This window comes from Pleurodeles waltl, chromosome 5 (genome assembly GCF_031143425.1).
Source record: "Pleurodeles waltl isolate 20211129_DDA chromosome 5, aPleWal1.hap1.20221129, whole genome shotgun sequence".
Classification (NCBI taxonomy): domain Eukaryota; kingdom Metazoa; phylum Chordata; class Amphibia; order Caudata; family Salamandridae; genus Pleurodeles; species Pleurodeles waltl.
In genome coordinates, this window is record NC_090444.1 from 1,534,685,371 (window position 1) to 1,534,697,513 (window position 12,143).

At 41.5% G+C, this 12,143-nt stretch overlaps 1 protein-coding gene across 3 annotated transcripts in view; it reads right to left on the minus strand.

Annotated features, from left to right (window-relative positions):
• The window catches only part of ARHGEF10 (Rho guanine nucleotide exchange factor 10), a 949,815-nt gene that overhangs the window by 517,310 nt on the left and 420,362 nt on the right, over positions 1–12,143 (minus strand). For all 3 annotated transcript variants that reach the window (XM_069235817.1, XM_069235818.1, XM_069235819.1), the window contains one exon: positions 1,929–2,099. In XM_069235817.1, coding sequence (XP_069091918.1) covers positions 1,929–2,099 — 171 coding nt within the window. The remainder of the gene's footprint in view (positions 1–1,928; positions 2,100–12,143) is intronic.

The following is a 12,143-nucleotide window of genomic DNA, read 5'->3' on the forward strand; positions in this document are numbered from 1 at the left end:
ATGATTTTTGCAGAGGCAAAGCCCCAGTTCCCTTGCGCAACTGTGCACACCAGTGCAAGCAGTCTTGATTCACACCCAGGAGATAACCAGGGATATCAGTTACAGCAAACATCTTGGTGGCACAGGGCTGTGCGTGGTAAAAGATAAAAGCGGTCAGGAGCCGGTCCGGGCCGTGGCTGAGAGCAACTATGACAGGGCCCATGACAGTAAGGGCATGCAAATTGCTGCTGAGAACACCTCAAAATATCCAGCTTTAAATTGTTAACGCTCATCAATCTCTAGCTCCAATATTTTGAAAACGAATAAATGGTTCAATTAAATACAACACCAGCCTTGTTTGAAAAAACACACACCCCTAATTTGGATGAAGCAGCTGCAAAAACAATCTGTAATTTTCAGTTTTTGTGTGCACAAGCATGACGGTGGTGTGACAAATGACGATTAAGTTTTCCCATGTTAGGCGCGTGCCATGGCATGGCAACAACAAACTCTGCATTTTGATTTGCATCTTTAAATTAAAGTATACACTAACCTAGAACTAAGGCAAAACGGAAAACGGCAAAACAGCAGGACCCTATGAAGTACTTATGTGTGAATGGCATGAGACACACTGGACACAATGAGATGTACGAACTGTCTCTCATCTTCTCTGCTCCCTCATGTGAGGTGCCGTTACTGGTGTTACTGGCCTCTCCGTGACTCCTGAGCCAATCCAGATGCTGATCTCTTGCTATTTATGTTTGCAAACAGCATTAGGATTGGCTGGGGTAGATGAACCTTTCGCTCCGTAGGAGACCAGGGGGGGTGTGACTGTTATCCCTCGGCTTGCTAAGAGTTGTGCAGTAGGGAAAGGCCTTATGTGCACATGTCGGGTTGTTCACCAAAAGTATCTGTCAAACCTGTCATGTGCAATTCACTACAAGGTTAGATCCAGCTTGCTCTCAAATTAATGGCATTTAAGCACCAACCACCTCCGCCACCCCTCACTTACAAGAAAGGAACACAACACGGCCCACTGCTAAAATAAAAACACAGAAGCCTGCAAAAATAAGCTTTTAATTAAACACTCAATCAGGGAGTAACAAATACAAGGGGGCAACACCCCTTGCGCTCTAATGTAGGAACCGCCCCTTGATAAGATATTCTTTTAAAAAGGTGGGGGTGGATTGAAATTCGTGGAGTAGTGGGTGAACAAAGGTCCACATTGAGTGATAAATTGACACAGCATGTTAAGGCCCATGGGTGGCCCCAAGCTGCTCACCAGCAGCAAAAAACAGGTCTATAAAGTAGTATGGGTTAAAGGAGGTGTGGGAGAGGGGGTAAGTTGCTTGCTTTCCAAAAAGGTGGTGCAGATGTGCACAGCCTAGGGCAGTGCCAAGCATATAACACCTGCTGCTAGGAGGGTGAAAAAGGGATGCATGAAGGATGAAGCAGGTCACATAGACAGCAAAATGCATTACAAAGAAGTACACTCTCAAACAGCCAATGGATAAACAGTGAGGATAGAGTCATGCGGTGGGGAAGCAAAGTGAAGAGGGAAGACAGAATTACATCACATACACTCCTTTGGCGAGTTCAACAAAGAAAAACATAGTCACTAATAGTAATCTCAGCAGTTTAAGCATACAAAATAACCAGTCAGAACACTGTAGCACTGTAATGTCCCTGGGCGGTACAAACGCAAGAATAGAAATGATAAACATCAAATCTAGTGGGGGCAGGTGAGATTAGCAACAAAGCCATCCAATAATAAGCCATAGGCTGACCCAAAACATATTTTAGGTATATTGGAAACAACAGGTATGCGCTCCTTGGGAAAGGGGGATGGATTCCATAAAGCCAAAAATTTAAAGCCGAAACAGTAAAGGAAATGATATCGTGAAAGAGTAGATGGCCTTTCTTTAAAGTCTTAATTGGACTGACCTTACCTTGTTTAGATAGCGCTCATTAATTGCTTTTGCTATTTGCTTGATTTCACATCGCTGATCTGCATCTCTCTTCCTTTCATTCAGCTTCTCTGCTAGTGTTTCAAGCTCAGTGAGAGCCATCTGAAGAGGAAGCCGGTCAGGATGTCCTTTAGTTGTGTGCTTTAACATATCCTAAAACATAAGGAAACAACAATGCGTTAGTTGTCACAAAAAACAAGAAATGCAGATAAATGTGCATTCATACATCAAATCAGACATATCTATGATATAGCTACCCACTAAGGCTCCTGGAAAAGAAAACAATGATACTTTACAGTATCTATGGTGATTTACGTAACATGCTCTTATTTGGCACCAAGTTGTTGTGAATGACATATCTAAGAGCACATATATAAAGATAGCACTAACCCAGAATGCTGTGGGCATTTAACTCTCCTTCCATTGCTTGACGACTGTCGCTCAATTGCTTTATCCATCTATCCACATTGTTCAAGTATTTTCCTGTGAGCTGTTAACTGATGCAATAGTACTTGACACATATTTGAAATGGATATAGAAACCCTTAGCCATTGGTAATAGGTTTTCCTTGAGTATGCACAGACTTGCTATTTTAAATGGGCAGCCAGATACAATTGTTATATTTTATTTTCCAAATGGTATTAAAATCACTTAGGTCTCCAGGCATACAATTTTGTTTGTGTAATGTACTATTGTGGGGATGATCTCTTGTAAAGTCTTACTTTCCACTTCTTTCTCGTACATTCCCTCTCAGACCTCTTACTTTCATTAGGTAAACTGTAATCTTTGCACTTGTATAGCGCACTACTCACCCGTTAGGGTCTCAAGGCGCTGTACTCATACCGCTATGGAACCCCTCCTGGCTTTTCCCTGTGAGGTGCCCACTCCTGGGCACCCCCAGGGTGAAGCCAGGCATCCAAGCGCTGGTGGGCCCGTTGTGGAGATTAAGCAAGCTATTGCCCAGAGTTGCAGAGTGGGACCCATTAATTAGATTAGGCACCGAGGCGAGAATTATCTAGTCCAAGGGAATTGAGCCCAAGATCTGCCAAAGCAGGACTTGAACCCTGGTCTTGAGCCAGATCTCTGCTTCAGGGTCTGCCGCTCTAACCATTGTGCCACACTTCTCCATTAGTTAACCTCAACAGGATTTTTTCAGAAGAGCCTGTTGAAACACTTTAATCCTGAATCCCCTAATTTATCTTGCTACCAGTCCTTTTTCTTGGTCAAGATAGTAAAGTATTGAGAAACAATATAGGACACCTCTCCCCTCGAATTCATTGCCAGTTAATAACATGATGTGGGGTTCTGGAAGAGACAAACCACTCTTAGATAGTATTCACCAAGGAAACCATCTCTGCTGTTCAGTTCCAGCAAAACTCAAGCACACCTCCTGGAGAATAGCTGAAACTGAGATTAGCATGGATTATGACTTGATGAGCCATCTAGAATCCCCTTGAAAAATCTCATGACCCAAAAGACCAACCTTCCTAACACCGGAGCATCAGTGTGGCTTAGTTAAAGGGCAGATCATTTACATAGTCACTGGGACATGTATAATAAACCATTATTGTTGTCACTGAGTCCAGTGGCAGAAGGCTGAAGTTGCTAAAAAGATTGACACTAGTGTTACTATCTCATCAATGGTTGGATCTGTGCAACACTGTGAGATTTAGCTATCGAAAGAAACCTAGGCAGATGTCACACCAAATTGACCACCAATGCCAAATCGCTCAACATAGTTCTCCAGAGAAGACAAACCATGTCAAATTACCACAGGGCTCATTTAGAGGAGGGAATTAAAGGGGAATCTGCTGGAAAAAAATGTGTGCCATTGTGACAACCTATAGGTTCCTCTTCCTCATTTAATGTAATTGATATTCCGATGGTAGAGACTTAGCCAGATCCTCCTTTGAATAACCTTAACCAGCAGCCGTCTGCCAAACATCCACATATAATTCAGCATCAGAAGGCCCACTTTCTTAAAGGGCACACCATACAACACTGATTTTGTTTTTTTAATGACCACAATGCATTGTACAGTGAGAAAGGCCACCATGTCAAAGTCGTCTAGAATCACACACTATAGAACTAATATGTTTGAAGTTAAAATTTCATTTTCTTTCATAAAAGACCTGCACTGAAGTGCCAGCACTTCTGTGACTATGGGAGAAAACAGTGCCCAATATGGCATTATGACAAAGTAAGCCATGGAAGACTTGCATTTTATAATTTCCCTTCTCTCTTTGCTTCATAGTTATTGTTTCCTAAAATGCAAAGTTGAATTCTTTTGAGTTCAAAGGAGATATGAATAGAGGAGGATGGTACTGAACACAACACTGTCTACCCTTTAAAGTGCCTTTCCCACTAATTCCTACTATATATTTCACACTTGGCCCTACTTATGGAAGAGGAAATCATTATGTAGAATCTGGCATGAGATATATCAGGTCCAGTGATGTAGAGTGGGGAGGACTGCCAAATGAATCTGCACATAGATATTGTCAAAAACACAATTTAAGGTGACAATTGGTTTGTGGAAAGTATCAAATTTAATCTTTTAAATTCAAACAAAAAATGGGCAGATCTGAAACCTGTTGTTTCATGGAGTTGAAATAGAATTGTATGTGCAAATTATTTAGCTGTGTGTTAGAGCAGGATAACAACCAAACAATGCCAAGCCCATTACTTTGCAGCTGTGCAACCTATTGGCTTAGCAAATTATTTTTGCTTACTTTTGTTAACTGTAACTTGGTGATTTAACACGAACATCATATAGAAAGGAAACTGTGCCTACATAGAGTTTAATCTCCCAAATAGGGGAGTTTCCTATTGAATAAAGAAGTGTATCATTTGGTGAATATTTCCATTCAGATCCTTAAGTGAAAGCCACAAACTGTCCAGGAAAATGAGGGCAAAGTGCTGTGCTGTGTTTTCTATTATTTCCAGATCTGGTAATAATATCTCACTTTATGTTAAAAAACACCTTTTCATTTAGGGGTTTGCAGTTGCACTCCGTCCAGACTCCCAAGTCTAATTAGGTGAGTGAGCTACTACTATGCAGAGTCGGTGCCGCTGCCCTCAGGGGCCTAACCCTGACTAAATCAGCTAATGGCTACCTCGATTGATGACCCTTTGAAAAGCAACAGCTTGCAATGGTTATTAAAATCTGGACCCTTTGGCTCTGTACTCAGAGCAGCAGAAGAGCTGAGAATAGAGGATCACCTTTGCTCAGACAGCCAGCACAGATGTGACTGAGATTTAGTACAGTCTTCCATTTCAGATTGTTGGGAATTAGCAGAGGTACAGCTTCAACTGGTGCAACTCTTATGTTATGTGACTGATTCCCGCTGAGGTTACATTTCTGTGAAATTTGCATCTCGGCCACAATCAAAACAGATTTCTTTAAGGAAAGCCCACATAGCAGCATCAACTACACAACTGCTCTTGAGGGTGGAGCTTGTAAATCATTTGACACTCCAATATTCAGAAGTGATTGATAGGTGGAACAATCAGCTCTGCACTCAGAGCAGGAGAGAGGACACATTCATGTTTGCCCTGGCAACCACAAGAGAAATGAAAGAGATCCTTATTAGATAATGCAAAGTATTCTCTCCAAATATGTTCCTATATATAAGTCATTCCTACCGAGGTTTCATCATTGTTGATTGAGCTTCTTTGTCAAAATGAAGACCTACAGATATATTTAACCAAACAAAGTCCACAATTCCACTTCAAATGTCAGCCCAACTAGAGTTCTTTAGAGTAAGTGCTTCCTATCTCGGTGAGTATCTAGTGCATAGACTTATCTACAGCTGTGTGACAGCCTACAAAGGTAGTTTACAGTGACATTTTGGGTCTGCCATTATTGCCTGCCACTTATTGATTTATTATGTTTTCATGAATAGGAATTCATGACTTAGGGCCTGGTATAGAGTTTGTTGGTCAGGTCATTCCATCACAAAATGACGGATATACCATCTGCCTAATTATAAGTGTATGATATCCATGAACTTGGAATAAGATGGGCTAGAGATCCATCACATTTGTGGCTGATTAACCCGTCCTTCAAACTCTATATACAGATCCTGAATAGGAAGAAGATGGTGCTCAAATAAAAAACAGTAGAATCTCCACCAAACAGTGGTACTCCGTTTTAATTAAATGAAGTAACAATTTCTTTGGTGGATATTTCCTTCTATTCTTCTACATCATGAATTGGAAACAAAAATGTGGGAAAAAGTGAGGGAATCTTGTTGGCAGTTTGGTGTCCTTGAATATTCTGAAGTGAATAAAAGGGGGCCCATTGGATTTGCATTATGAGGAGGAGTAGACTTGAGAGCATACACTTGATTGCCCTGACAGCTTAAAGTAAGTGATTGAATCCCTTAAGTCATCACAAAGTACTTACACCAATCAAATATTTCAAATCCCTTGGGAATGTAGAGAAAGAGAAGCTTTCTCTAAGGCACACATGATGGTCAATGTTGTAGGTATTTTCAGTTGAAGTTTAAATTTTGTGAATTGCCAATCATTGCATAAAAAAACCTGCATATATATTTCACCAACAAGAGTCCACAATTTCCCATGAAATGTCTACTTAACAGTAGTTATTTTATACCTTGATTAGTAAGTGCTTCTTCGTTGGTGGTCTCCTGACCCCATTACATTACTGTTTGTGTGCTAACAGAAAATAGTGGCAGGCTGCAATTTGTCAGCTATCCCATGAATATTCATGAAAGAGTCAGAATTACAAGCAACTATGATTCAGTCTTTTGTGTACTGACCTATTAATAAATTGGGCAGTTCACAAAATAATACTGGGTTTCAAAAAGGCAGTGCAAATCTTGCAAACCTTTTTGCAAATCAAACATTTCTACTTCTGGATGCAGGTCCCTGGTAACCTACTTTACCAATTAGGAACAGACATGGTAATCGACATACATTTTTTTCTATTTGTTAACCAATAAAGGTTGTTCTAAAAAGAACCTCTTTTTTGGATTTATTTAAAAAAAAATATTTTTTTTCTAACTTTTCTTTTTCAGGGGATTTAAATAAACATAATTGAAAACAGCTTGTTTGAACTATGGATTAATCACACGTATGTGGCCTGATGAGCTACCACCTGATTTTTCTCAGCAATTACACTTTTCTCACTAACAGATATTAGACTGTGGCAGTCTATACAAACAATCCCTGGTCTGGGGAAGCACAGATCAGAGTCCTGATGCTGGGCTGCAAGGACACCTGAGAGAAGTTATTCTCCAGGAGCCATCATATGCTGGACAGCAGTGGAAAATATAGATGCCCCTTGTTCTTCCTCCCTTCGCCTTCTGTCAATGTTGAACTGCCATGCATTAGGAGGCTTATGCAGCTCAGTAGTGACAACGGAGTATTTTCCCCATTCTTCAGCTGAACTAGGAATTAAAAATTACAGCACAGCATTTGGGCTTGTATAGTTTTTTTTATAGAGAGGCACTCTCAATATATTATGAAGGCCCATTACGTGGGCAAGCTCCTATTACACACAGTCTGTTCTCAGTGTGCAGACTGTGCATACAGCCCAGTCCCTCCAGAGAGCTAAGTCACATTAGGTGGGCAAGCCCCTACTAAACACAGTCTGCGTTCAGTACGCAGACTGTACGGAGAGCCCATTCCCCCCAGATATGCAAGCACTATTGCATAAGCAAGCCCCTACTATACAGAGTCAGCGCTCGTGTGCAACCTGTGTGGAGAGGCCACTCCCTCTAAATAGAAAACCCCCATCAGGTGGTCAAGCCTCTACTAGACACAGTCAGTGTTAAGTGCACAGACTAGGCATAGAAATACTAGGGGTGGGTGGAATTGTTAATTCTGTCGGCGGAATTGGAGGAATTTAGTAATTCCATTTTACTCCAGTTATGCAGAATTACTAATAGATTTTTTAGATCTGCTGGATGAATTACTCAGCACTATTTCATTTTTAAACAGGGCTGAAAGAAGGACCAGTCCCTCTATGTTTAAAAAGCACAGTAGATTTAACGTTAATCTGCAGTGATTTTTAAACATTGAGGGATAGCTCCTCCTTCTGGTCCAGTTAAAAAAAAAAAAAAATGACTTCACTGCTTTGCATACCCCTTAGCACCCTACATAAGAGGGCAGAGGGATATTCACAGCAGTGTATACCCCTCAGCACCCTTATATACTCTGCAGTAATCACTGCAGAGTACATACGGGCTTTAAGGGGTATGCACTGCTGTGCATTCCTCTGGGCGCCCTTACATGCTCTGCAGTGAATATTGCACAGTATATAAGAACGCCGAGGGGTATTCATAGCAATGCCAAATACCAAATACAGCTACAGCCAACACAAAGTACTAAATGACAAACTCAACAATTCTTGGATATTTAGTTGCTGGATTAAAAACAAATACATTGTACGAATTTTCTGTAATGGTTACCAAAGGTAGAAGATCGAGCACATAGAGCTTGACTGCCCATGGAACGTTTGAATTAGGTAAGTTATTTTGCTCTACTCATGAATTATCTGTCTCGCTCAGTTAGCATGATAATAATAAGCCTTTGACTGTCTGGCATCAAATGCCTCCTATAGTTTTAAATAAATAAGCATTCTTGGATTAGTACAGTATATTGCAGGAGTGGCTGGTGTGCTATGAAGGAATTGTATTTCTGTAAAGTTTGTAAGGCGCATGGAGCCAGAGTTGAAACTTATGCTGATAGTATGAGTGTGTTCTTTACGATGTGCCATCTGATAATTTTTACAGATTTTGGATTACACCTTGGAAAAATTATGTTCAACAAAAAATTGTGCTTGACCAAAGCCCCTTAGAGGCCTATATTTGAAATCCATACCAGATTTTCAACAATCCTCAACTCAAAATGGAACACACTTGTTTTTGGTTCTGCCCATGTTGCCATGCAAAGCACCCTCACACAGATCAGCACTCAGTGTGCAACTTGTGATTGTCTACAGACGCGTGCAGGTCCTTCGGGCCCAAGAAGATACTTCAAGATTGTAGAGTTTGTAGGCTTGAAATGTCACACAGAGCCACTGATGACACTCCCAACATATTCGGTGAAGAGCACACCCAGGTGCAGCCATTGTCAAGTAGAGGAGGCTTTCTCTATTGGCTCCGAGCTTGAGGTTGATCTCAAAATGCAGGACATTACATCGCCTCAACTTGTAAGTACTGCACCCCCTGCCCTCCAACCAAAGCCAACGAAAAAACCATTGGCATTTCTGATCACTGTAACTGAGGGCTGCAGTCAACCACTGCTGACTGGGCATGGTCAGGACTGGAAAACCACTACAGATGCCCCACCCTCAGGCCTGGCACGGAAAGCACATTTGAAGCTGAAACCTTCAGCACTGATCTCCTCAGACTGAGACCTGCATTCAGCACAGTCTCGACCAATCAAAATCCAGCTCCAAGCTTGCGTCTGATCCATCAGTGGAGCCCATGCTGCACAAGCTGCTGAAAAAAATCAGACACTCTGCAGAAATAAATCCACATACAAATTGGGAATGGATGAATAAAGCTTCCTCTCCTCCACCCCCGAAAAAGAAGCTTACCTTTGAAGAGGCATTGGACATGCTAGTCCCTCCTAAAATAAAGACTGTAGACAAAGCTATCAGCCCTGCTGTCTTCCATGTTCCTCAACACCTTTACCACCATCATCTTCACCTTCACCATTACCAGACTCTCTTTCACCACCATCTCCTCAAGGAGACCCCTTAGATATATCACCATAAGGGCCATCACACTCGGACACTGGTGGGTATGGAGGGGCCACAAGGATATGATCCCTGGGACACCTACGATGCAGACCCATGCTGATAATTATCCTAACCTTTATCCTGCTTGTCACCCCTCCCTAAGGATGCTACCTCTTATCAAGAGGTTATAGCTAGAGCTGCAGCTTTCCACGATATAAAGCTACACAAAGAGCTACTACAGGATGACTTCCTCTTTGATACTCTGTCCACAACACATACGGCTACCTAATATCGACCCATGTTAAAAGGTATGCTTCGGCATACCAATAACTAAAAAAAAAACTATCAGAGCCACGATCATGACACCTACAGAAAAATATAAACCTGTACCACCTGACCCTATTTTCATTAAAGGACAGCTACCACCATACTCTCTAGTTGCCACCACAGCATGCAAGAGAGCCAACTCTCAAGCCACTGGAGATACTCCAAGTCCAAACAAGAAACGCAAATAATAGATGCTGTGGGGAAAAAGGGTTCAAGCTCAGACGGCCAACCACTGGTTATTATCAATTCCCAAGCTCTCCTAGCAAGCTATGTTCACTCCCACTGGGACAAACTACTCCAGTTTCCCCTAGAGGAACATAGAAAAAGTGGTCAGCAGTTAGTCTCAGAGGGGCAAATCATCTTAAATACCTGAATATGACGTGCACTAGATGCTTTGCACACCACAGCAAAGGGAGTGAACACTAGTATTTTACTTGGGCACCACGCCTGGCTCAGGATCTCTGGGTTTAAACCAGAAGTTCAGCAAGCCATATTAAACATGCATTTTGACAAGGATAACCTTTTCAGTACTCTGGTAGAGTCTACTTTAGGGACAGTAAAGGCAAAAGCCGTAGGAGCACTTCGAACACCTGCTTCCTGTGGGACTTTTTGTTGCCCAGCTTACTGTGGAGTCTACAAATCTGCCTCTTCAGAGGCATCCACCGCCCAACAAAAACAACCTCAAGGCTCCTTCTCAAAGGGCTACTAATGTGTGTACTTTGTAGGTTATAACACCAAAGGTAGAGGTAAGGGTGCTTCAGCTTGTGGAGTCACACCCTCTATCAAACAGTGACTACACTATCCTACCCTCCCAATCACATAACAACTGTCAGGGTCAGACTGCCGCATTTCATTCCAATCTGGCATTCCATCACAACAGACAACTGAGTATTAGCCATTATCCAACATAGCTATTGTCTGGAGCTCATTACCACACAGCCTAATATTCCAACTCGTACTCACAAGCTACCAAAGGAACATCAAACATTACTCAAGCAGGTAGTTCAAGCTCTTCTCCTCAAAAGAGCTACTTAACCCATCCCCCCTCAACATCATGGCGTAAGAGTATACTCTCTGTACTTCCTAATCCAAAAACGGGGTGGGTCTTTAAGGCCAATCTTAGATCTCAGACCCTTAAAAAAATACATTGTATCAGAGCCCTTCCACATGGTCACCTTATAGTACATCATTCCACTTCTTGAATAGGGTGACTTTATGGCTGCACTAGACCCAATAGGGGCCTACTTCCACAGGTAAACATTACCAATTTAAAGTCCTCCTATTCTGAGCCACCACAGCCCTCTGAGTGTTCACCAAGTTCCTAACAGTCGTAACAGCTCATCTACACAGACAAAATTTCCGCATATTCCCTTATCTAGATGGCTGGCTCTGCCATGGATCATCTCTATCTACAATGAAAAAACGACAACGCATTCAGAACACGGCTGCCAGACTACAACTACATGTAAAGCCACAAGACCACATCTCCCCTGCCTTGACAGCACTGCATTGGTTACCTGTTGCCAGACGATCACCTTCAAGCTGCTTTGTATCACCCAGAAAGCAATACATGGAACAGGACCACTTTTCATCAGGAATAAAATCACCAAATACTTTCAACTAAGAAACCTCCACTCAAGATTGGCACCCCGCCTTAAAACACAACCATAGAAGAAAAAGACTATAGGTGGTACATCCGTGTCTGTTCAAGCAGCCAAACTATGGAATTCATTACCCCCAAAGACAAGATCCACAGATAACTACCTTGTCTTCAGAAGACTACTCAGGAGTTGTCTCTTTCCTTCATAACCACCATATCCAAACAGCAAAGGACTGCATATGCCTGTGTTAGTAAACATTTATAATCGGATTATGTCTATACATATATACTGTATATATATATATAGAGATATGTTTATTTCTTTGAGAAATATGTATAATTACTATTTCATACTAATAAAATATGTACATACTGTTTAAGCCTGTTTAACAAATGCATATCTACTCACAGTTAACTATATATTTATGTGTGTATATATATATGTGTATGCATATATGTATATACAAGTAGGTATACAACGTATGTGTGTGTGTACATATATATGTGTATATTATTCTATGCTTAACATGTTCATAGGTCATTGCATAATTCCTAG